Source organism: Agelaius phoeniceus, chromosome 2, assembly GCF_051311805.1.
Source record: "Agelaius phoeniceus isolate bAgePho1 chromosome 2, bAgePho1.hap1, whole genome shotgun sequence".
Lineage (NCBI taxonomy): Eukaryota > Metazoa > Chordata > Aves > Passeriformes > Icteridae > Agelaius > Agelaius phoeniceus.
Genome location: NC_135266.1, coordinates 69,283,041 through 69,308,826, shown reverse-complemented (window position 1 = coordinate 69,308,826; position 25,786 = coordinate 69,283,041). Strand labels below are relative to the sequence as shown.

The 25,786-nt window shown below is 39.8% G+C and overlaps 3 protein-coding genes across 8 annotated transcripts in view; 2 read left to right on the top strand and 1 right to left on the bottom strand.

Annotated features, from left to right (window-relative positions):
- FRY (FRY microtubule binding protein) overlaps positions 1-12,930 on the top strand; it is a 196,376-nt gene extending 183,446 nt beyond the window's left edge. For 3 of the 6 annotated variants that reach the window (XM_077173815.1, XM_077173809.1, XM_077173811.1), the window contains 6 exons: positions 80-178; positions 635-718; positions 5,561-5,578; positions 9,137-9,247; positions 10,717-10,910; positions 11,466-12,930. In XM_077173815.1, coding sequence (XP_077029930.1) covers positions 80-178; positions 635-718; positions 5,561-5,578; positions 9,137-9,247; positions 10,717-10,910; positions 11,466-11,724 — 765 coding nt within the window. In that variant the 3' untranslated portion in view covers positions 11,725-12,930. The remainder of the gene's footprint in view (positions 1-79; positions 179-634; positions 719-5,560; positions 5,579-9,136; positions 9,248-10,716; positions 10,911-11,465) is intronic. The other 3 variants (XM_077173810.1, XM_077173814.1, XM_077173812.1) reach the window with 1 other exon arrangement.
- A 500-nt stretch (positions 12,931-13,430) lies between these two features.
- Positions 13,431-15,609, bottom strand: ZAR1L (zygote arrest 1 like). Its single transcript, XM_054628309.2, has 4 exons — positions 15,013-15,609; positions 14,521-14,613; positions 14,299-14,373; positions 13,431-13,913 (listed from the first exon to the last, which is right to left on the bottom strand). Exons 1-4 carry the CDS (start codon positions 15,607-15,609, stop codon positions 13,770-13,772), a joined length of 909 nt encoding a protein of 302 aa, XP_054484284.1. The 3' UTR covers positions 13,431-13,769.
- Positions 15,610-17,548: 1,939 nt separating this feature from the next.
- Positions 17,549-25,786, top strand: part of BRCA2 (BRCA2 DNA repair associated) — a 34,279-nt gene continuing 26,041 nt past the window's right edge. Inside the window, exons 1-10 of the mRNA XM_077173805.1 lie at positions 17,549-17,694; positions 18,182-18,242; positions 18,579-18,682; positions 19,292-19,540; positions 21,451-21,556; positions 22,347-22,399; positions 22,505-22,545; positions 22,644-22,755; positions 24,318-24,373; positions 25,286-25,400. Of these exons, the coding sequence (XP_077029920.1) occupies positions 18,241-18,242; positions 18,579-18,682; positions 19,292-19,540; positions 21,451-21,556; positions 22,347-22,399; positions 22,505-22,545; positions 22,644-22,755; positions 24,318-24,373; positions 25,286-25,400 (838 nt within the window). The 5' untranslated portion in view covers positions 17,549-17,694; positions 18,182-18,240. The remainder of the gene's footprint in view (positions 17,695-18,181; positions 18,243-18,578; positions 18,683-19,291; positions 19,541-21,450; positions 21,557-22,346; positions 22,400-22,504; positions 22,546-22,643; positions 22,756-24,317; positions 24,374-25,285; positions 25,401-25,786) is intronic.

The following is a 25,786-nucleotide window of genomic DNA, read 5'->3' as shown; positions in this document are numbered from 1 at the left end:
ATATCTTTCCTATACTGTCTACCAGTATTTCCATTCTTTTATAGTGACATTTACAGACCCTTTGATTTACTTTCTCCAGCTGCTCTCTTGTGGCCTTCTTGAAAAGCTGAAGTTCAGTGTTCTAGAGCTGCAGGAGTACCTGGACACATACAACAACAGGAAAGAGGCAACACTCTCGGTATGCTCAATTATGCTCTTGGTCTTGTCTGTATATTTAGGCTATGTCAGGAAACTGTACATCCACTCACATCTGTTTAAACTAACATTCAGTAGAAAAACATGTTTCCGATACTAGATTCATTGACTGTTTCTTCCTGGACATATGAACCAGAACTAAAAAGTAGCTATTTTATCCATTAATATTAGAAACAACAGTATCTTTAATATCCCTGGTCTCTCTCCTAATTATTCATTAATAATTTTCTTAGTTCATGCCATTGAAATACTAATAGAAATCAAGACTACACTTTTTAAATTACAGTCAAAGCAAATTGTCATCGTCTGTGGTAATAAAAAAATGCAATTGCAAATTCTTATTTACATGATGTGCTGTGAAACTAAAATACTGCTTATCTTTCTTTGAATCAAACCATAGATCTTATTAATATTTTCTTTCATTTCTTTCTGAAAATAGTGGCTTGCAAACTGCAAAGCAACGTTTGCTGGGGGCTCACGAGATGGAGTTATTACTTGCCAGCCAGGGGACTCCGAAGAGAAGGTAATGAACGGCCAGTATTATTTCTCTCCCATAAAGTGACATACGTGTGATATGCCTTGTTCTTGAACCCACAAGAGCCTGCTCTACTTCCTCCTTGATTCTCTGCTGGGCTTGGGCAGGATCCAGTTTTCACACTTTAGGCTTGAAGCTATTGTTGTTGCCTCAGTCCTGGCCACAGGAAATGGGAAGTATTCACAGGAGGTACTTCTGCTGCCCTACTCTAGACAAAGAAGCAGAGCTGACCCTAATCCTGTGCTCTCCCTTTTAGAAAGACATTGTAGCAGCAGTTTTCCACAGTGTCTCTGAAAATCATTCCTGCTGTACTCTCCTTCCATGTTGCTCCTATTTTATCTTCAGCTGTTACATTCTCCTTCTGCCCAACAGCAAAAATTGCCTGGTTGAAATACACTTAGATCAGTAGTTACAAAACAATGACTGTAAAATGGCCAGCAAAATTATTTATGCTGTACATAAGTATTTAGAGCTAAGGAAAAATATATCTTTATCAATTTTTAACAAAAATTACATACCCAATGTACATGTATATTGATTTCTTGTTTATGTTTCTTTATTCCAGTTAAGGAATCGTATTTTCAGATATCAATACCATCAGCAGCTAATACTGTTATTTGATATACTAAGTATAGGAAACAGATGATATCTTGGTGATATATAATGAGATAAGGAATGTTATTTTATTGGGCTGTTTCCTTTTGGAAGAAATACAGTGGAGGGATGGGAAGAAGAGGGGGCTGGACAGAATTAGCCAAAATTGGGAAGCAAGCAAACAGCATATAGAAAAAAAGTGATGTTTCCTCTTCCCAAGTATTTTCACCTATAAAAGATAATTGTTACATATTCAGAACACAGACTTGCCTGTTGTAACCATTTTTTCAAATACCTTGTTTTAATCTTAAGTTGGTTTCAGTTTGTTTGTCTTCTCCTCCAAGTCACTTTATTTTCTTCTATCTTTATCTTAACCTCTCTTTCCCATCTCTATGTATTTGTCTTCTTGTCTTTGAACTCCCTTGATTTTTGTTTTTATATGTTATTTTCCAAGAATCCCAAATCCTTGCCACCCCTGCATTTTGGCTTCCTTGACCTTATTAGTAAATTTGATTTTCTAATAAATGCTCTGGCTGCAATCACAGGCAGTGGGAAAATTGTTCAATCTTCCCCCACCTAGCACTGGCACACGCAAAAGTTAGATACTTCCCAGTGCATTTAAATGAGATACTGTCTCTTCTGTAATTGTGATGGTCTGCAAGGAGCTATTCTGAAGTCAAAAAAAGACACCTGTAACACATACCTCTGCCTCTCCTGCAAGAGGGAAGTGGAGTATATGGCACTACTGGGATGTGTGTGGGCATTCCGTTCCCTCTGATGTATAGACACCCTGAACAGTGACTTCAGACTGTGGTGTTACATCCCTTGCTGTAGGCAGCTTAATTTATCCTCTTCATCTCTCTTTTGGAAATGCATAGAATGGGATGGAGAATGACACATCTTGCTGTTCAACTGCATTGTTTCTTTTTTGAAAAAGTAAAGAAATAATGCTAAGGAGAAGGAATAACCTGAACTCATATCTGCTGGCCTAAACACATCTAAAAGTCAGTAGTTACCATGTTAGACCTGTGTGGGTTTTTCTAACTAGGTGTTCTCTGTTTTGGAATTAAATGTGTGTTTTGTGAAGCCAGGGTTGGTATTTATACTCCTTATCAGATAGACTGAAAAGAAGGTTTCTTATTCTTTTAGTAGTCCCTGGTTTCTCCCCAGCATTATTCATTCAGGCCAAAATGCATTACTCCTTGGAAGTCTACAGGATAAACAGGCATATTTCTTTTCTTCCCCTACTCATTCACCTCAATTGAAGCAGCTTTTCCCAAAGGAACAATCTGTTTATTCAATGAAAGTGTAATGGGAGGAAAAGGCCAGGGAAACTGAGGAAATGCAATTAGGAAGGGACAAGGAAAAATTACTCCTAGACTGGCAAGTATTTGTTTTCTTATCTTTCCTCTCCACTTCTCCCTCAACATGAAAGGCTAAAGGATCTAATAATTGTAGGGGGGAAAGTCTGTCTTACAGTGGTAGTCACAAGGGAACATGCCCAGACTCAAACTCATTGAGGTTTAGTCTAGGGCCTGAAATCCTACTGAAAACTTCTGTCAAAAAAAAAAGTTGTTTAGCCAAGCACAAAACCAGGCTACTCCTGGAAAAGGTTCATAATTAATGGTAAGGAAGAAAAAGCAACAGCTTGCTCTACAAAAGGCAGAGATCTTAGATTCTTAGGACTCCTTACACGGTAAAAAGCTTGAGGGGAAAACAGACCCCTTTACAGATGAGACAGATGTGAGACCAAATTCAGCCTTGTCACAAATAGTTATGCCACAAATGCCTCCTGATGCTGGTAACTAATTTGGCACAGTTTCTCTAATCAGATCTTATTTCAAAATAATTGCACAGGATTTGTTGACTATTGTTACTATTACTGAAAATGGGCAAAAGCAAAAATTGCTTCTTCTGATATTAAAGAGGCTTGAAATAGAAATTGTCTAGGTCAGCTGCTAGAGCTAGCAACTTTTCTGAAATTAGGTAAAAGCTTCATTTGCCAGAATGTCCTTCCCTTGCCTTATCATTGCAACAAATTACATGATTTGGATGTGTGTGATTTGTAAGCTTTGATGCTACTTTGAGCAACAGTCTCAATGACATAGGAGGCAATTTATAGACAAAAGATAACTGCACATGCCATTGTGTCCTTCTTAGATGCTACATTTATGGCTGCTTAAAGAATTGGGCAAATGATGCAAGTACTCTAAACATTTGGTATTTTCAGCTGCCAAAACCACTGATTGTGTAGTGTCTATCAACAAATCTAAAACACTTCCCTTACTCTAAGAATTAAACAAGAAATTGAAAAGTGTGATGGCTATGATCGTTCCACCTGGGCCCTTGCTGCTGCAGAAAAAAAGAGATATCACTTAAGCCAGTAAATAATCTCTTTTCAACTTCCAAGGAATCTTTCATTTTATGGTGAAAGAGGGAGGAAGTTACAATCATGATATTGGAGAGCAATATGGAGCTGAACATCAATAGCTCAGAGAAATCCAGTATCCAGTATATTTTCTTCCAGTGAAGAAGGAAGTTTTTCATGTAATGTGAAACCCCTTCCTCACCCCCTTTTTTTTGGCTTGCCCTAGTTTTGGAAGCAGTACAGAGGAGACAGTGTTTTCTGGCAAAAAAGAACCATGGAATTCACTTATTTGCTGCTTCCGCCTCCCTCTTCCCCCCTTCTTTAAAGTAAATTCCATGGCAAATTAGAAATCATATATGGATTCCTGTATTTTTGAAAGTCTAAGTGAAACTTGGTGGCATGCTAAACTTCAGAGTAGCTTAAGAGAGACAGCAAGATTTGAAAAAACACAAGCCAGCACACCTGTGAGTTTACTGGAACACAGTGATCTGTCTGCTCTTGTCTTCTTCTTATCTTGAATTTAGCTTTATAAAGCTTCATTTATGTGAACTGCATGGAAGCCAAGCTATAAAGGTCTTTTGTTTTTTTTTTTGAAGAGTACTAAATAGAAGAAGAAACTCTTCAAGTAATGTTAAAGGAAAAAAAAAATAAACATCACAAGAGCTTAAAGCTTAATTTGTTGTGGTTTTATAGAAAAGCAGTGCAGGGTTTGGAGCAACACTTTTCATATATATATCTTAATTGTAAGGCCAGTGTCAACAAAACAGACTGAAATGCTCTGTTAGGCTCCTCAAAGTTAATATTATTTCACATTTCTGTGTTTCTGCCTTTGTATTGATGGCAAGGTAAATAATTTTATTAAGAATTCCATATGCTTATTAACACTGTGTGCATATGCACTGACATCAGGCTGTAACTGGGCAGATGTGGTTGTGTTTGTTACTTACAGCATTTACATGATGGCTCTCTTCATGTAAAATGTAATGAGATTGTAATATTTGTAAAATAAGAAAAGCTGCACTAAGTGAACACAGTGCAAATGTTCTTAGCAAAGAAATGAGGAACACTTCAGTTTCAAAGAGAGCACTTAGTCCCCTAATCTTTGAAATGCTAATGTAAGTCAATTAGAATTTTTATTATTATTGGAACAGGACTTGCACTGACATTTTAATAGCTTCAGAATTATAAACCAGTGAATCATTAGTGGTGAGAGGAAGGGATACAAGGCTCAACTTGTGGCATTGCCATGTAGTTAAACAAAACTGGCATTTTCCACACATTTTTTTTCTTTGTGGTAGTCATAACTTGAAAGTTATATGCAAAGCATTTCCATTGTAATGTGCCAAGTAATAAGCCCAGCAGCCATAAAACTTATCCTGCCAATTTCATTAGATCTATTTGTAAAAAATAGAAGTATTTTTAAACAAGAAAATATTTAGAAATAGCAAACTTCAGTTTTATTCATCATTTGAAAATAATTCCTAATTTTTTTAATACTTTGCAATATGAGCTTTTCTTAATAAGAAAAAGACAAATTTAAATAAAAGTATTATTTCAAGAGTTTTCTGACACTATTTCACTGTAAGTTCTTGAGCTGCTGGGTAGGATAAATCTAAACTAATAAATCTGAAGCTCTAACTGAGGATATTTAGACTGGAATTTATCATTAGAATTAAAGCTTGGTTTTATTAAGAATGCTGTGCATGTTGAATGTTATATTCCAACCAATTATCAGGTTGAGGCAAGCATTGCTAATACTGCTGATAAGTTATGCTATTACAGATGGGCTGTGCTTCCTTTTGCATGCATTACACTGACACTATACTTTCTTTCCTTTCCTTTTCTCCTGTGCCATGCTTGCTGTGTAGCAAATGGAATCTCTTGCAGTAAGTTGAAGTTCTTTGATATTTTTTGTCCATCTGTGGATGGACTAATACACCCCAATTCTACTGTTTTACTTCTAAGCATGTTTTCTTTTTTGTTACAATTTTCCTATACAAGACATGGTTCTAAATGTGGTGACTAAAATAATTTACTAACATGTGTTTTGTGAAATCAAAAAATACTGTGCCAAAACTTTGACACTTTCATATGCTGTTTCAAATGGTCATTTACATACATTTTTACAAATTAAGCTTTTGAATGGATTAATATGCTGGGTCAGGAAACATTTTTTGTTATTTTAAAATTAATAATTTTCCATTTTTCCTAGTGAAAAACTACAATTTATAGTTGGAAGTTACATTTCAAATGGCTTTTGTGTATGTGTTGATGAACAGTTTCACCACTATTGGTTTCTAATACTTGCTCAGGAAGAACAAAAATTGAGTTTCTTGATACAGTAACTAAATACTAAGTGAGTCAAGCTAGAACCATTAGTTTGACCTTAGTTTTGTTTCATTCAGGTTAACAGCCGCAAGAGTGAAACTGAATTATTGTTCTTCAAGGACTAAAAAAAATCCAGTGTTAAAAGCTATCATGAGATGGGTTTTTTTTTTAAATGATGCTATGTTTGTTTTCAATTAATTATTAACTCCCTGACAGCTCCAACTATATGTGTATGTAACTGCTATGTACTGTTGCTAGGTCTCCAAAATTTGAATAGAGTGAATTTGATCCCTGCTGGGGAACCTCAGGCTGTGTCCCTACTTGGGAGCTGAACAGGACCAGGGAGGAAGCGAGTGTCCCTGGGCTGGCACTTGCTCGGGTGAGCAGTCAGCACCTTCCCTGGGAGGCCACCAGCCAGCCCCTGACATGCCTGAGCACGGTTTGAGAGAAGACAGAAGCCAAAGCCATCTCCAGGAGGCTGTATCTAAACAATCAGTCTTTATTTTGGGAAGAGAATGGTTAGCCACATGATTGCAGATTTGGCAGTGCTCTGTGCCCTTGGTTACAGAGAATGGCCCCTGGGCAGGTTTATTTCATTGACAGTGTTCCTCATGCCCTGCCTCTTTGTTCTGATAGGCTTTGTCCCTGTCCACAAGTCAGTTCTGCCCTAGCACATCTGCTCCTTACCACAGATCTGCAGAGCCTTCTTTCTGCATTTGTGGGTCTTTGCTGTCATATTCAGTCTGGTGGGATCATAGAATGGTTTGAGTTGGAAAACACCTTGAAGATCATATAGTTCCAATCCCCCTGCCATATCAGGGACAGCTTTCACTAGACCAGGTTGCTGACAACCTCATCCAGCCTGGTCTTGAACACTTACAGGGGTATGGCATCCACAACTTCTCTAAATAACCTGTTCCAGTGCCTCCCTACCCTCCATATAAAGAAATTCTTCCTAACATCTCATCTAATCATCTCTCCTCTTTTTATTTAAAGCTATTGCCCCTTGTCCTACCATGATTTGCCTTTGTAAAAAGTTGCTCTCCCTGTTTTTTATAGGCCCCTCTCAGTACTGGAAGCCTTCTCTTCTCCAGGCTAAACCCTCTCATCCTGTCTTCACAGGAGAGGTGCTCCTGATGCTGCCCAGGATGTGGTTTGCCTTCTGGGCTCTGAGCACACACTGCTAGCTCATGTTCAGCTCTTCATCCAGGAGAACTCCACAGGGCTGCTCTCAATGAGTTCCTCTCCCAGTCTGTGCTCATGTCTGGGATTGCCCCAGCGCAGGTGCAGCCCCTTGCACTTGGACTTACTGAACCTCATTAGGTTCTCATGGGCCCACTTCTCAAGTCCATGTCTCCCTGGATGGCATCCCATCCTTCTGTGTCATCTGCAAACTTGCTGAAGGCCTCCTCCTTGCTGAAATTCCTCCTTTCTGTTTGGGACAGGAGCACTCCAGTGCTGCCCTCCAGTAATAGACATTAAACATAATGACACAGATACCAGATCCAGAATGGCACAGAGCTCAGACCAGGCAAATTTACAGTGCTGAGCTCTGCTGCTCTGCTGGTGCTGAGGTGTGAGCAGCCCCATGTGCCTGGCCTTCAGCAGGACAAACCCTGCTAGGCTGACACCTTCTGGCTTGGCACTATCCTCCCACTCCCACTTTCCTCCACAAACCCTCTTTAGAAGGAGACTAGCTCTGCCTCATATTGGCAGTGCCCTTGGCTGTTTGCTCTGATGGACAGTTGGTGTTCACCTCACCCTGATGGAAAAAGATGAAATTTGCTTTTGACCTTAGCCCCTCAGGCTTGTGAGGCTGGTACAGAAATCTGGAACTGGAACACTAAACTGTGGTTCTAATTTTGGCTTATTATTAAAAAATGTGGCACTTAAATGTTGAACCATATGTAAATAAAACACTTCAGTCAAATTAACATTTATAATGTACTTAAAGTACTTTCTATTAGTGTTTGTGCTGACATTTGCACAGTCCCAAATTCAGCAAAGAGCTGCAGCATGTGCTGGTAACTAAGCATGGATGAAGTGCTTTAAAGAAGCAAACATGAATAGCTTTTTCTTTTCTGCCAATTTTGGCATGAAACTCTGCTTAAGTTCCTCCAAACAGATGGAAATATCACTGAGCCCACCCTTGGTCACGGTGTCTGTTACCGTAGGCAAATGAAATACGGTTGGAAGTCTGTAAGGCTTTCCTGACAAAGGGTCAGTACAAGGTCAGGACTAGTACTTACAGGGTTTTCACTTTTTATATAACCAGCTGAATATTAAATGTTCCTCCCTTTTTCACCATGATCCAGCTGTGGAACTACAAGATTGCCCTCCTGTTAGACACAAGAATACCAGGAACTATAAGCATATTAACTTGACCTCTCTGGCAGCCGTGCCCATCACCCATTATTTCAATGTGTCTGACATCTTTTATGTCATGCTGCACTTTACACTGGAAGAAACAAGTGAATATTCATAGAGCAGTATCTACTTAATCTGGGACAATACTTCATAGAAGCCAAATACCCTCCTACACCTTAAACTCCATCCATCTGTTGCATAGTTTCTTTAAGATGGTGGAAAATCCATGAAAAGTGTTTTAACTTCCAGGGCTGGCATTTCCTCCATCTCACTCCTAGATGAATTTATCACCTCTGTTTCTCTCTACTCAGAGGAGCAGGCAGGAGCTTTGACCATCTTGGACTACTATTTCATGGCTTCTGTCTTAGATATCCATCCCTTAGAAGAGGTCTTTGACATTTTCTGAAATTCAGGAATTTGATGTTCTATGCAGGGAAGTCACTTCCCCTGTATTCTGTTTCTGCTTTCCAGCTGCAAACTGGAGACAGTGAAGCTAACCAAAACAGAATATTTTGAGGCTGATGCTGACATGTGCTACATGAGACCTAGTTGTCATAATTTTATTTTCAATGTCATATATGACTTAGCTGCAGAAGAAAAATTATTACTTATTTTCTGAAATAGTATATGATCATACTTCAGTAAAATAATGTTTTTGAGAACTATCTCACTGTTTTGTTAGTTATCAAAAATTATCTAAACTCACTAATATTTATTAATTATTTCTTCTCCAACAAATCTTTCCTTAGCAATTGGAACTCTGTCAGAGATTATATAAACTGCACTTCCAGCTGCTGTTGCTTTTTCAGTCCTACTGTAAACTTATTGGACAAGTGCACGAAGTGAGTTCCATGCCAGAGGTATGTAACAAACTACAAAGTCCTATACTGAAAATTCCACTTTATTTTCATGTTCTTATTTTTCCTTTCTCTGGACTTAACAACAAGGATCCCACTATTTCACACTGACTATAAATCTGCAGGCATACATAATCAACTAAATACCTTAATGTCCTGTATTTTTAATTCTGTAATGTTAACAAACCTTTTTCTTTAAATATTTTGACATGGCACACTCTCACTTTTGACCCAAACATCTTTTTGTTTTTAGATACATTTATGAATCTTACTTTAAAAAAATTTCACAAGAACAGTACTGTTAGTCAAGCTTATTTTTAGCAGTTGCTTAAAATACGTAATACTTTGAGATATCTTTGAGGTGATCACTTTAAGCTGAATGATTATCATTTAACTTACCATTCTATGTGTATTTTTCTCCTGGTAAGGAGAAAAATGTATATATTTTAAACTATTGGGTAGAATTTGTTGTAGTCTGCTTTGTAAAATAAAATTTGAAGCGATTACATGTATTTTATTACATATTCTAGTAGTTTATATGTGGCCTATAAACAGAAATTGTTTTATCAGATGTGCTGTCAGAGTAAAAAGAGTTTGAATATTTATTATATCTTAAGGATATGTTGTATATGTTGTATGTTGTGAAGGCTGGCTCACATTGTGACTAGGCTGTTCACTTTTAAGACAGGACAATAGGCATCTACTACTGCTAGAGCAGTATAGTAAGTTTTAAAAATAAGTTGTAAAATATTTTGTATTCCTTATAATTGATTTCTGTAAGTGTATTTCACAGTTATGGCTTTGTTAAATTGTTATATATAATGCAGCCCATGGAACTGGGAAACAATTGTACAAAGAATAGATATTTCACTATGACATTTGCATATTTTGCTGGATCCACAAGCTATCACTTGAAGAAATTCCATTGTCAGTTCATGTGACAGTGGTTATTTTAGCATGTAGGTAAAAGGTATGAAAAGCATGAAAAAGTAGATCCTTGGAAATTATTAACTAAGTATTTATGAATCTTATGCCATTTTAACTTTTCATCCTGAGAAAGGGTTATACTTTTCTTGTCCATCTGTTAATCATGTCAGATGCTGCATGTGTTTTGTAAATAAATATCAACACCTTGCTAGGAGAAGTACATGCTTTTTTCAGTTCTTCCACTATGATGTGAAAAAAGTAGCAAGGGTGAAAAATAAAAGCTTGTTTAGATATGCTCCTGCATTTTAGCAAGCCAAAACTACAGCATAATGTTAAAGGATGCACAAAGGTAAAAAAAAAAAAACCCTGTAGTTTGCTTTTTCTCTATATTGTACAGAAATCAAGAAATGTCCTTGTATTAAATTGGGGTCTTTTTCATAACATGTACATCCAATGTAGTAGTAAGGACAAACTTGAAGTACCTACTCCATGTGGGGCTTATGGAGAATGAAAATACCCATCTCTCATTTTTCTCCTTGGAACAGCTGTTAAATATGTCAAGAGAACTGAGTGAACTGAAGAAAAATCTGAAGGATGCTACTGCTGCAATTGCAGCTGAGCCTCTGACAACAGAATCTGAGCCCACATTCAACTCTACTGAAGCAGCTATTCAGTCCATGCTGGAGTGTTTGAAAAACAATGAACTTGTTAAAGCCGTCAGACAAATAAGAGAATGCAGGCAAGTTTTGCTACATGGCTCATATTAGACTTTCATGTTATTAGAAAAGTGTGCATTCATTATCTTCCTAACAAAATTAAATGCCCAGGATCAGCATAATTAATTACTGTTTCAACAAGGAACACAGGGGCATTGATACTGGCTTTTGGAGAGGTGTGCCACAAGTAACTATCAAACACATGCTTGCAATAATTAAGATGTTTAATTACATTCTCTAGATCAAAAGTCCTGTGAGGCTCTTAAGAATCTGTATTGAGTTAATTCCTTACAGGTGCATGTCATTGGTATGAGCTAACATTCAACCTAGTTTCACTTATATCTATTTGAATGAGTTTTCTTAACCATTTTCTTAGATAATGGAAATTGCACTTTTATGTGTATTCAGTTCCTGATACCAGAATACGAGTAACATATGAGTGGTGTAAAACAGTGAGTTGCTTTATGCTTATAAGCACGTGCAAGTTCATTCTTCTTTTAGAGATCTCTGTCACATAGCTCCTCTCTCTGCTAATAAACCCATAATGAAATGCCTGCTCCTTTCCTGTTTCATCCCAGGATTTTGTGGCCCAATGATATCTTTGGAAGCACCTCTGATGATGAAGTCCAGACACTACTGAATATTTACTTCCGCCACCAAACCCTGGGTCAGACGGGCACCTATGCACTGGTGGGCTCCAACCAGAGCCTGACTGAAATCTGCACCAAGTTAATGGAGCTGAACATCGAGATCCGTGACATGATCCGCAGAGCTCAGAGCTACCGGGTCATCAATACTTTTCTTCCAGACTCCAGCGTTTCCGGCACAAGTCTCTGACAGGACCCTTGGGCCCCCTTTCAAGCTGGGAGTGCTGTCCTGTGGGAGTGAGGTGGCTCGATGTCTTCTCAGCCTTACAAAGGTTTGGTCAAACTGTACTCACTCTTGTTACATTTAGGATTTCCTCTAAAAAGCGATGGGCTGAACTTCAAACACATAGCAATACTGTAAGGACAGAGGTAGCATAGAGCACCTGGGACAACATCCTTTGTTCTGTGTTGCACAAAAACCAGTTAGCATTTCACTGAGCAACTGCAACTCACTACTGAAGAAGTGACTTCCATTGCATACCAAAGCCTACTACACTGAACAATACTTCCTTTATAGCAAATTAATTTTTGGTTGGCAAAAGTGCAATGTTTCCTTCACAAAATAGTATTTTTTGTTAAAAAACAAACCTTGTACATTTTTTCCTTTTTTTTTTTTTCTTATTTAGTTGAGTGAAAGATGGGCAGAATGAAGCTGGCCACGGAATCTCACAAACTTGTTGGTCAAAAGCTGAGAGCCTGTGTATATGAAACAAACTGTAAACAGACTATAATTTAATGCACACTGTAATTTGAATATGATTACTGTATCTTAAAACAATGAGCTGCTATGAAGTACATTTCCTAATGTTACTAGGCTACTGTCTCTGAAGGTACTGGATCATATTGTAGAGGTCTGTTCTTAGGCCCCCCCAAGGATTATGAAAGGTCTTGATAGATTTTCTTTTTTTTTTTTATTAAGGACCTTGGCTGCTTTTTACTAGAGGTTTGCTTTTATGAATATATTTATACTATTAAAGGATGGTTGATCTAATTTAACTTGCCATTTTGTAGGAGAAAGTCCCATCACAGAGTCAAATCTTTTGAACTGTTAAGCATGCATATTTTTATTTAATATAAATTTTGAGTATAAAAAGTAAAAATATTAACGTGAAATGCAAGTTCTCATGTTAAGTTTCTTCAAAGAGAGGTCTTATTTTATTTGTAATGTATATATACAAAGTCATGACTATATGGGTTTTTTTCTTACATTTAACTGCTGTCCAGTGTTAAATGTATGCATGTAAATCTGTTGCACATCTGAGACACTTTTATTCTGACAGCTATGTAACTTATTCACACTGTAAATACACTTAACTGTTTTTGTGAAGTAACTTTGAAATTTGGATCAGTACGTCCATTTAACTAAAGTATAAAAGTCGCATATAGTCACAACACAGTACGTGCTTGTTGTGAAAACTGTGTTCTTGTCTGAATCAGTACTGTTGTACATGGTATCCATGATCAGCAGCCCCCCAAAAAATACCCAGCTCCTGGTTTATGCTGAAACTATTCATAGAAAAGAGTGAGAAATGTAACTACAGCCTGACAAAAAATCCTCACAACTCAGCATGGAAGACTACAACAGCAAAAATAGTTTAATTGGTCTTCTGCTGACTCTGAAAGCCTCTGAACTTCCTTCTACCCTAAAGAGTGTTTTTTACACTGGCACAGATACTGCCATCAAAAGGTTTTTCCCCTCCTCATTTTGAACATGGGCAGCTTACACCCTTTCCCCACCCATTTTACAGCCATAGTCTTGTTCTAGCAGATAGTCTTTGATTACCAAGCAGCTGTGGTTTTTATATATACATTTGACAGAGGCAGGGGGAAGACACATTTGCATTTACACCAGACTTTATGCTCCAGAACATTTGCATCTTCCACCCTAGTTCAGTTTGAGTGACTGAAGGAAAAACTTGCTATTGTAGCCTGAATCTTAGCATTCCCTGAAGTCTTCAAAACAAAGTCTATCTTTAGGAAATCAAATGGGTTGCTTCCTTACAGATATACTTTCCTCTTTCAACAAAGGAGGCTGAAACTAAGGGGTATCAAACTAGTGCAAACTTTTTTAACTTTATTTACAGCATATATTCAGTGAAATTACATACTTTAAGTTATTATATTTTACAATAATACTGAAGTCTTCATCCATTATCCAATGCCAGGTCAAAAGCCTTAAATCAAAACATTGCAAAAGACAAAGTGCAAAGCACAAAACAGAAGAGGGCACATGGATCAGACAACGTATTTGAAGCTGTAAGTGCTATCACAGGACAGCCTTTTGCCTTTGCAGCGGCCACAGAGCTCTTGGCGATGAGGTCTCTTGAGATCTATATGTCTCTTCCTCTGAGGGCAAGAGCAACGAGTCTTGGAACAGATCTTAAGAAACAAAGATATGTTAGTAGTAGTAGATCAGAGAGGATGCACTTCATGTTAACATTTGGTTTTCCTTAATAACAGCAACACATTGGGGCTGATATACTTAAGAACTTAAAAACTCTTGTAAAAACCCTGTGGATTAAGGTGTAAGAGCTTTCTCACCTAGAAACACCATAAACGTAGCAAGCCATAATGCTATATGAAAACTCTTTGGATAAGCCATCCATAAGAGGAGGGAGGCCTACCCCAATACACATTTCCCAAATAACATTTCCTAGTAATTTGATGAAGTCAAGTTTTCTTCCAGATAAAGTCAATATCAAACTTAACAATAGAATTAGTGTATATAACATCTGACAGTCTTAATGGAGTACAGTTAACTTACCTGGCACTGGATTGTTTCCACTCGATAGGGATTGAAGCCTTTTTGGCATTTGCGACAGAGCTGCTTGAAGTACACCTGAAAAAAATGCAAGTTCTGTAAGTAGAGAGACTTATTCAAGGTGTTGTACACAGGTACCTAAGTTTGTGCCAAAACATCTGATTTGTCAGAGATTTTATGCCATTCTTACAAGTCTCGGGAGAAAAGAGATTACTTGTTAACTACCTTGTTGCTTCCAGAAATGCACCACACGTAAGCACTCTCCCATCTGGTCTTGCAGTCTTTGCAGTGGAAATAGCCATACTTCTGCTCCAAGAACTGCAGAGACAGAGTTCACTGAGCATCCTCCAGCAGCTCGAGAGCACCCAGCCCAGCTCCCTCAATACTACTCCCCAAGGATGGTGAGACACTGAAAAACATTGCCCAGGAAGCCATATGGGAAATATTTGAAGCTGTACTGAATGGGGCTCTGAGCAACAGTGTTTCGTAGGTGGCATCCCTGCCCATGGAAGGGAGGTTGCAACTGGATGACCTTAAAGCTCCCTTCCAACCGAAACCACTCTGCCATGCTCTGATCTGCACGTGTGGGTTTTCACAGGCTGGGGGCTCTTCTGCTCTAGGTGAGATAGAGCCAGCCCGGGGCAGGACAGGGACCACCGTGCTGCTCATGAGGGGATTTCTGGCCTCCCTGCTCGAGGGTTCAGCCCCCCGCCTCACCTGGAAGGCAGCTCTCTGCCTGGGAGCCGCGGTCTCCTCCCGCCGCGTCCCCACCGGCTCCTGGCGCGGCGGCAGCGCGGCCTCCGCCGGGCCCTCCTGCTGCTCCTCGCCGCCGTCCGCCGTCGGGGTCTCCTCGGCCGGCGCTGCCTTCTCCGGGAGCGGCGCGGCGTCGGGCGGCGCCAAGAGGCGGCGGTCGGGCGCGGGTGAGTAGAGGGCGAGGCGGCCCAGGGCGCGCAGGCCGGCGGGGCTGAAGGCGCGGGCGGGCGGCAGCGTGCGGGGCCCCAGCGAGCACTGCACGGCCACGTCGGCCCGCAGGCTCACCTGCACCGCCGCCTCCTTCGTGCTGGCCCGGCGCGGCCGCGGCGCCAGCGCGGGTCCCACCTGCGACAGCAGCGCCTGGAGCTGCGCCCGCCGGTAGCTGTCCAGGTAGTCGGAGGGCAGCGGCGTGAAGGGGCCCCCGAGGAAGGGGCTGATGCTGCCGCTCTTACTCTGCTTCCAGCTGGGCTGCTTGGCCGCAGTGTCCCAGCCGCGGCCGAGCGCGGGGCTGCTCCTCACGGTCTGGTACGGGCTGAAGGGGGAACAGACGAAGCTGTCCATGGTTATCGCCGCTGAAGGGTTAGCCCTACCTATGTCCCTGCCCTGCTTTTATCTTACCTGGGGAGCTAATGGTCGCTAATTGATGGGGAAAGTGGGGGCAGCTGAGGGAAGGAGGGGGGCTGATGGCAAGGGAAGGCCGGCCTGCCTTCCTTCTCTGCCAGACTCTAATGATGGAGAGATGTCATTCAGCCACAGCTGGGAAAACCACGGCCTGCATAGCGAGGAGAAGCCTGCTTGCTCACAGTTCCTTCTGCTTATGGTCTTAAAAGAAGGAAAAGGGGGTTTGGGGAACTAACAAAGTCCTGACAAACTGGGTGTTCCCTGGAGAGCTGAGCAAAGAATTTAGGCAATTACATCTCTGAAAAGAAGTCTTGACCAGTATTAAAAGGTCAGAGTATCCCCATTCTTCTATTACTTGGGGATTATCTACCTGGAACTTTTTCTATCAACTGAACCGCTTTAGGAAAAGATGAATACAAACTGAAGTAAGGAAAGCAGTGGCTTAATATCTGTATATGAAATGTGTTAATAATCCAAGCAAGTAATAAAAGCATGTGCATATTAGTCTAATCTTCCTTCTTCCAAAATTACATCACTTTATTTCAATTTTAAGGCAATACAGTTAGAATAATGTAATTAAATCATCCAAACTATATATGTAACTCTTAAATCCCTGGAACTGCAGTGATGTGAAATCCTTTCTTTGTATGACTCCTTACCATCTTTATAAATGTGTTGCTTTATAAAATTCACTGGGCCAGTAAGAGAGACGCTAGAGAAGACCTGATAGGGATGATGTCTTTAAACCTTCACAGTGTATCTGACAGTTTCAAGGGTCTGAAATAAATGAGTAAGAAACAGCATTTTTACAGGGCACAGAGATTAAGATTCAGGAAACACATTCATCATAATTAAAAGAAAAATGTCTCAAGACTCCACGTTGTGCTTGGGTTTTCAAAGCACTGTTGGTATCAAAGCAAAAATAGGGTGTTGATATAGCCAAGTTAAAACTTAATGATTGCAGTGTAGCTGCAAAAAAAGTAAGTTTTTAAGGTGCTTTAGGAATGGGGATGGAAATCAAATCAGAAACTACATGCCATCATTTAAATCAGCAGTTTGAGTTCCTCTAAAACGCTTTGGGAAGAAAGTTACTGCAGCTTCCCAGAACACTGCAGGGTTAGAAGTTAAAGTTCCTTGAAAGGACAAGGTATATGGAGAATTATTGTAGGACAAGAAACTGATGAAAGTGGCCGATGACTAAGCAGGTGATGTGATAATATACACAATATAAGGACTGCTGTGGAGAGGTAGGAAGAAACCCCTTTATGGCACAAGAATAGATGAACATCCCACTAAAATGAAGATTGTAAACTCAAAGTTGGTGGTGGAGAGAGTGTTCCACACATCTTGAAGTTGTTCCATCGCCAAAGCCAAGAATTTAATGAAGAGACAAAGCAGGAATGGACATGTATGTGGAGGATAGTAACATTCTCTTTATTGGAATGTCAACAACCATTTCATGTGTCAAGGCCTACAAAGCCACCTGAGAAGCAGAGTCTGAGGCTTGCACAGTTCACTTGCCCACGGCCCTGCCACTGGGAGCCTTCCAGAGCCTTTTCCCGAGGGGTCAGTGTTGGCTGCTGTTGCCCAGCAACGCGGGCCATGACAGCCGTGGATGCGGTGTCTCCTCCCCTCCCCTCTACTCGCCAAGCTGCTGGCGGCCATCACGGCTCAGGGCACGCACCCTTTCTGCTGTGTGCGGAGCCAGCCACGGCGGGACAGCCCTTACGACGGGCACCACGTGTCCCCCAGCCGCAACTCCGGACGCCGAGCAGGGCAGGCCGAGGCGGAGCCGCTCCGCCGCCTCCTTGCCAGGAGGTGGCTGCGGCGGAGGGCGGGAGCGGCGGATGCTCGCGCTGCGCAGGCGCGGGGCTGCGTTGGCGCCAAGCTTCGAACGGGGCGGCCGGGCTGGGGGTCTGCGCTGCCCCCTCATCCCCCGCCGCCTTCCCTGCCCGCCCCGCTCGCCCCGCTCCCCTGCGTGAGGCGATGCTGCGGCCGCCGCCCCGCCCGAGGCGCCGCCGGCAGGTAACGGCCCCGCGTGTGGCTCGGCCCTGCCTCGGGACTGCGCTGTGTTTTGGGGGTGTCACTGCCGCCCCTCGGGCCTCCCTTCCTCTTCTCAGAACCCGCCGGGGGTCCGCAGTCACCGCGTGTGACTCGGTGAGGGGAAGGAGGGGTTCGGGCCTGTCCCCGGTGACCCCGCGCTGACCCGGCGGGGCTGCACAGGCCGCGCTCCGTGCGCAGTCATTGCCCGGGAGGACCCTCCCCTCACGGAAAGCAGCGCGGACTGGTCAAATCGCACTTTTTAAAATGTACTTCTGAGGCAGTGTTAAGCTCCTCGGTGTTCTGTCTTAATGCAGCCCGTACCCTGTTTTAAAGCGCCCGTTTTCCCACGGTTTTGGTAAGGCGTGTGTAACACGGCCATCATGTGGGAAACGGGGTTTACTGTGGAAGGCATAGATGTGTTAAACTGTGAAGTCTCACTATGGGCTTATTAAACTTGTTTTTTAAATAGAACTGTGAAGCTGGCAGTGTCTGCTCCACCTGAAAGCAACTTGGAATCAAATTCTTGACATGTAAGTTGTAATGGTTGTAGGAGTATATATGTGATAGTACATATTTCATCCTAATATAGTGTAGTGAGTGTGGGGTTTTGATTTATGTTTAAAATACTTCAGAAGTGTTCTGCCCATTCCATCGTGTTGTGTGTTTGCTGAGTGTTTTCATTATCTCTGGTATAGTTCCGTATTCTCTTTTCTGTTGTTTTCCCACCATGTTCATCATTGTGGTGTTTGAATGCTCACATCTCAGTCAAAGCAAAACAAGCTGGGCTGTGGCACACCACAAAATGCAGGAAAACCAGCCTACAGTGTTCAAACAGCAGTGTATGAAAGTGTTTTATTTCTTCTCAGGCTTTTCAACTGTTCCGGTAATTTAATGGATAAGAAAATGGCTTGCAAACCTGTGGAAAGACTAACTTTTTTTGAAATATTTAAGGCACACTGCAGTGAATCAGGTACAGCTTATCTAAAGTAATTCTTATTAAGATTGCTTTCTGGGCACCAATATTTTGTACATATTTGCTGTATGTTTCACAGGAAAGCTTTATGCAAGTTGTTAGCTGCTGTTCCTGCCCCAAACCTGTTTCCTAGATTTCTTCAAATTTTTGTTTGTAGGTTTTTTTCATGATATATGCTTATATAGTTACTTTTTGTACTTGCTTTTTTAGAGTTGTCACCTCTATACATACCCACATGTAGACCAGGCTTAGTGTTTTGCAGGAGACACCTGTGGTAGTTAGTAATTTTAAAAGGAACCTGTTTAGCTTGCCACTGAGCAAAATGAGAAACTAAAAGCCAGAGTATGCTTGTGATTTTAAACAAACTGGATATTTTTCTGGTCCTTTGGTTATTTTGTTAATGATCTGAGAATTTGGGCAGAGATCTCTTTATATTTTGTGGTTATCAGAGTCCAAAACCATCTAGAAACAAGCATACTAGGAGTATGGCAGTGGAAGGAGCGGTGTGTTTTGCTGTTAGCATTTAAATGCCTGATATGTTTTCACATCCTCCATGGAGCAACCTTTTTCCTTTTCATGTGGTTTTCTGTATGTTTTCCTTCATAGATTTAGGGCCTATCAGTCTCAATTGGTTTGAAGAACTCAGCGCAGAAGCAGCCCCATATGAGCCCAAATCCTTTGGAGAGCTTGATGGGCCCTCTGGCTGGCTTGATCAAACGGCTTTTAAAACTCCAAGGACAAAACCCTCTACATACAGTCAGCTGGCATCAACCCCACTGCTCTTTAAAGAACAAAATGCGATATTGCCACCTTCTTCTCCTGAAAAAGAGCCAGATCAGAAAAAAATAGGAGCAAGTGAGTAACTTCTTTTTAACCTTCTGTTGCAGCTGATGATCATTAATGTAATAGATAATGCTACTGCAGGAACTGTGGGACTAAAAAGCTTATTTTAGTAGTCTTCTGAAGATCATCTATAAAAATGCAGAATTAATAGTGGATTCAGGTTGTGATAAACTGGTAATATATAACCAAAATTCCCTGTATAAATGATACTGTTGTGGTCCAAACATTCTAAGTACTGTTAATATGAGGGGATATGAACTCAGTATAACCTGTTGACTGCAAATCAAAGTGAATTTTTTTAGCAGTCTAATTTTTTTCTGCAGATGTTTTGAAGCTTTTAAAGGGAAAGCTTCATTTGAAGCTTTCTTTATCATCCTTATCATGATGAAGTGTGAGGCAATCTGTAGGGCACTCCTTAACCTTTCTTGGAAAGTTTTAGAAGCACCATCTCTTTGAGTTATTAAGATTGTAAATTATAGAAAAAACTACATTTTTCCATTTGGAAAAAAAAGGAATTTTGTGAGGTACTTGTCATATATTGTTTCCAAATCCCAAGTACATCATGGAAGTATATATCACTGTGCTCCTTTCTGATGTACCCACCCTCCTTGGACAGCAAGAAGAACCTTTTCTATGGAGAACATATGCAACATTGTCTGTAAGAATCTCTTCTTTGGAAAAGTATTTAACCCCATTCCTGAAGTATGTGATTAGTCCATCTGCTATGCCTGTGTCCTTCTGATAAGCTTTTCTAACCAGGTTACAGACAAGCACAAGACTCCCTTTTATTACCAGAATTGTTCTTAAATCCTGTGCAAATTCTGTGAAGGGTTAGAGCTATGCTGCAGTTCAAGTATACTTTATAACACTACTTCCATGGAATATTGTAACTCTCTTTGTTTCTGCTCAACTTCTGCTGAGAACATGTTTCTTCTAAATGTGTAGCTATTTGTATTTTACAGTGTCAAGTCCCTAGGTAATTCTTGATTTCAGGAATTTCATTTGGCAGTTTCATAAATGGCAAAGGAAGGAACCTTATGATTGTTTATTTCAAAATGGTCCATTTTGGTCTGCATATGTTCAAAGTTCACATGTGACTGCCTGAAATATTCTATTTTCTTGGTTAGAGCCCAATGGCTCTTGTGAAAACAGGAGCCTGGGTGGGAGCTGATGGATTTCAAACCTTGCTATGGTACTGGAATGCACCATGTGCTGTGCATATGAACTCAGGAACTCAGAAGCAGAGAGAAATGCACAAACTAAAGTGTAATTTCTGATACTAAGGTTGTTTGGAAACTTCAGAGTAGAAATTCCTGTTAGTAGTTGATTGTCCATGTAAGGGTCTCACTGTTCATAGGATTCTACTGCTTTAGTGGGAGCATTGTCTTTTGCCTGGAGATGCTTTGCAAATAAATGGATGCTGCTGACAGTGGCAGTGAATCCAACAACAGTTCTGGAAATAATTTTTGCTTTTTGCTGCTTATTTGAATCAATAAGTGTATGACTTAGTAAATTTGAGGGGAAGCTGCACAAACCTGTGTTTGCACGTATTGTATTTTTGCTAAGAATAACTTGTGCAATGACAAGAAAGGCACAATGCAGTACATTGAAACTGAAATGGAATGGAATATATGACTTGATTAATACCAAGTCAGTAAAGTGACATAATGAGGGGTCTTCTTGGCTGTGCATTTGAAAAATGTGTAGCATTGGTTGGATATAAAATTTGAACATATTTAAAATACTAGAATAGAAATTAGGATTAGGTTGTGGGTTTTTTGTTTTGTTTTGGGGTTTTTTGTTGTTGTTGTTTTGATTAGGTTTTGGTTGGGTTTTTTGAAAGCTTAGCTTTAAACTTCAAAATTGAAATTGTTACCTGGAGTTCTGCAAAGTTGTGCTGATTATTGTATTCTATGTTGTAGATAGAGAGAATTTGATAAGCCCAAGTAACACAGAAAGAAAAATAGACCAAGAAAATGAAATGCTTACTTCTCCTCCTGGTACCCTCCACAACTGCCTCACTGCTAGGTATGCTAAATATGTCAACACAAATAGAAAATAATCTGGGCCTTAAGCAAAAAGCAACATTTAACCCACCAGACTGTTGAACTTTAGGAGCAGTGAATAATCTCGTATGTCTGATATGTTTATGATACTTGTAGGTGCTAAGTGAGTTGAAAATAAAACACTAGCTAAATTCAAAGATGTCCTTGCTTCCAGGTGATCGTTCTTCCTATTTTTCTACTCTTTCACAGCTGGAATACAAAAATTTTTAACATTATTTCAGCTTTCCAAGTCCAAACATCCAAAGAAAGAGTAGTAGTGATGTGTCATGTGCTTCTCAAGTAGTAAAGCTATTTGTAATATTTACTGAGATTTTTTTTTTAATAATAGCCTTGATTTTTACAGACTTAATATCTGTATTTCAGATAAATTTTATCAAAGTATTTGTGTTGATTATAAGAAGAGTTAAACTTATTATTTAATTGCAGTCAGTTAAGCTAATTTCCCTAGTTTCATACAGCCTATTATAAAATGCATGGTTACATTGGAATTTATTACTTGTATGACAAATCATCACTGAAAATTAAATTATTTCCTGAAAGAAATATTTTACAGTTTGTACTAGACTTATGGTAATGTTTAAAATATTGACTGATGGTTAGGAGGAATCTGTGTTTTATCTAGTCAGGGAAGTAACCATGGTGCAAAGAAAAGAAATAATGGAGACAGTAATATATGTAATGTTTGAAATATTCAATTATTTTAAGAAACTGAGACATGAAATTAATATTATGGCTTTAATTTTCTTTTGCAGTCCAACTGTTTTAAGGAATACTTACAGAACACCTCAGAGAAATAATATCCCTGGTTTGTATCTTCACTTTTTGGTTCTACAAAATATTTTACATCTCTAGATAAAAATCCATCTTTTTTAGTTACTGTTTAATGTCCTTTGTACATAATGTTTTTCAGGTCCATATGGAAGCTTGTTTTACACACCAAAACTTTTGGAGGTACAGATTTTATTCATGCATTTTATTTCCTTTTCCTGAGTTGTAGATTTAGAATGTGGCATAGAAATTATATATATGATTGTTAAATGTATTTCTAGGTCAGAACTCCAAAATGTATTTCTGAAAGTCTGGGAGCAGAAGTGGATCCAGATATGTCCTGGTCAAGTTCTTTAGCCACACCTCCTACCCTTGGTGAAACTGTGATAATAGGTATTTCTTAAAATGAGCAATTGCTAAGGGTTTAAAACTTCGAGTTTTGACGCTGGAAGTTCACTCAGTATGAACTATGTTTGCTTTTTTAACTAAAAGAAGACAAAATTCTTACAGTGATTATTAGTGGGTGCCTTTAGATAATGCAGCCCTACACAGAAAACTTTTCAGTTGTTTTCTTTCTTTGTCTGAGGGGTTAGGGCATATAAATTTGGAAATAACATAGCAAAGCATAGAAAGAGGATTAGATATGTTTGCTTTGCCCTGTTACATAACTAGGAACTGTTGGGCTAAGTTAATTGGGTTTGTTTATGAAGTGTAAGAAGGTGGCCTGCTGAGTTAACCTCCCAACAGCAGTGTTGTGTTCAGCATTTTAACCACTCTCACTGTGCCTGCCATCAGAATCAGTCCAGTGAGATGGACTGGGATACTCATCCAATTTAAGACCTGAGCTCCTGGGTTCATATTTCCTGGCTTGTTTGGATGGGGCAGTTCCCGGAGCTCATTTACTGCGCAGCTGCACAAACAGCTGTGTCAGCAGAGCTGTGAATGAGAATGAGTAGGTGATAATTGCTTCAGTAGTAACTAAGAGTGATGATAAACATCAAGCCTCAGCCTAAGGTGTTGGTGAAAGTGAGATTTCATTAGCATATGATAAGCCAAATGAAGTTTGACTGTATGATTTGTTGATGAAAATTCATGAGAAAATGGGAAGACCTGGATGTGTTTCCTTAGCTTCTGATATTGCTCTTTTTCATATTGTTAAATTACCACTGTATAGTGCATATCAGGCATATTAAGAATGAACCCTAGGATTGGGAATTACTTTTGGGATGTAAGGGGTGGTACTATTCACAAGGCTGTTGAGTTGTGCCATTTTGGGTGTTCTTTGGTCCAGAAAGGTGTGAACTGAAAAGAAGGGCTGGGGGAAGTATCCATACCTTAATGATGATGTTCTGAGGGATGAGCTATGGCTTGAGCTCTCATTCTCCCATGTCTGGGATATGCTTAATATTTTATAATAGTGATATTATACTCTCTGCCTTCTGACACCTGGGAAAAGAAAGAGCTGCTACACAGAACCAGATGTTGTGTCTGAAATATTTTTATATACGCTCTTCAGGCATTTTAAAAAGAGGGTTCACTTTCTCCTTTTGTAACAAAAGTGAAGGTAGTACTGCTGTTTTGGGAGGAAGTGGGAAAAAACCCCAAATTCCTGAAAGGCTTGAAGATCTCATCCAGATCTTTGGACAGAAGAAAATGGGGAGGAATGCCATGAATAACTCCTTGAAAGGGGAATGGCAGTGCTGTTTCAAGGTGGTAACTGGAAACATAGCAGAAACCATAATATGTGATTTGTGCTGGTTCAAAACTGCCTTTGTCCACTGTCCTTCCACTGTATGACTTTTAATTAGAAGTTTTAGTTTTTAGTAGTTTATTTACAGATTTGAGTGGAATTTAAAATAATCCAATGAAAATCCTCCCAAAACACAGCTGTATTTGAACACACTCAGCAGATTACTCAGGAGAAAATAAATTGACTTGTCTGTCTCCTTCTAAAGCTAGAGAGAATGATTCTGTTTCTGAAGCAAAGCGACAGGATGGAAGGGCTGATACAGTAAGTAGTTTTAAGAGCTGTGTTGTTCTTCAATTTCAGTTAAGCTATTCCATTACATGTTTACATTCCTTGAGCCAAGAATAAAAAAATCTGTCGTTTTCATTTTAAGCTCTCCTATCTGACTCTTTTTTTAAAAGTTACTGCTCACAAGACTAAATTTGAAATACATGGTTGCAGAATGTGTTTTCACAAATAACCCTCTCTGAGGAATATTTTTTGCTGTGCTTATTAAAAAAAAACCAAAGCAACCCCCCCAAACCACTTGGCTTCAGCAGCACTCAGTATTATTTTGAGAGGAACCAAACCTAGGAATTATGTTACTTATCTGAAGATTTATTTGTTTTTTCCCACTTCATCAGATTTTTGGAAGTTATTCTTTAGGAATAACTTATTGCTCTCAACCTCTACAATCAAGAGTTGAAATTGAGTATTAATTTCAGTCCTTTGATAGTAGTAGGGAAAGTTCTTGCATAATTGGAATTTGACAATGTGTATATGAAAGCTGAATGACTATTGAGACTGAAAACCAAGGATGACACTAAAAGGATTCAATTACAAATTTAAGTTTGATCCTTAATGACCTGAAACTTCATATTTAACAAACAGTTACAAGTGAAAATAGGCAAAATGTATTTATCCTTCCTCGTATCTCCTTTGTTCCCTTTTTGAGAGGATTACAGTAAACTGCTGAACCCATTCACTGCCCTGAAGATGAGTTTTAAATGGAACCTGATTTGCATCAAAAATGGGGATTATCTGCTTATTTGTTTTTCACGTGTACCTGTGAAAATGTTACCTTTCATTTTGAGAGATGGAGTCAGGTACTGCAGTAAATGTTTAGAGTTCTGTCCTTCACAGGTAAAGTGACACCAACTGGTACATAATATAACAGCTTTTGTCTTTGGTTTACAGATTTTGCACAACTATTTTTCCAAGCATGATAAATGTCCTGGGATAAGTGATGCAAGTATGCTGTCTGTACCAGAGACAGTAAAGCTAAATGCTGAAGATGACATCAAAGATTTGGGTATGCATTGATGCTTTACCTAATAAGTATTCAGTGAAGCAAGACTGGAGATAAAAGTACATTCTGTCTTTTGGGCTGTTCTGTGGCTGGTTTGTTCTGCCAGCTGTGTAGTACTCTGAGTCCCTAAATTTATTCTAATTTGTAAAATTAATCTAGCCTTATAAAAGGGGAGTGTCTGTTGAGTCAGTGAATTAAATCAGTGTCCTGGTTAAGCCATGAAAGTCAGGTTATGGTGCCACTGGACAACAACCAGATTAGTACTGTGAAGTGTGCTCACTGCAGCTGGAGAGGTGAGACTGTGGGAGAGCTGAGACAGAAAAATGGTACAGGCTCAAGGGGGAGCAAGACTACTGCTTCTAGTTATTGAACAGGCTTAACTTTATCAT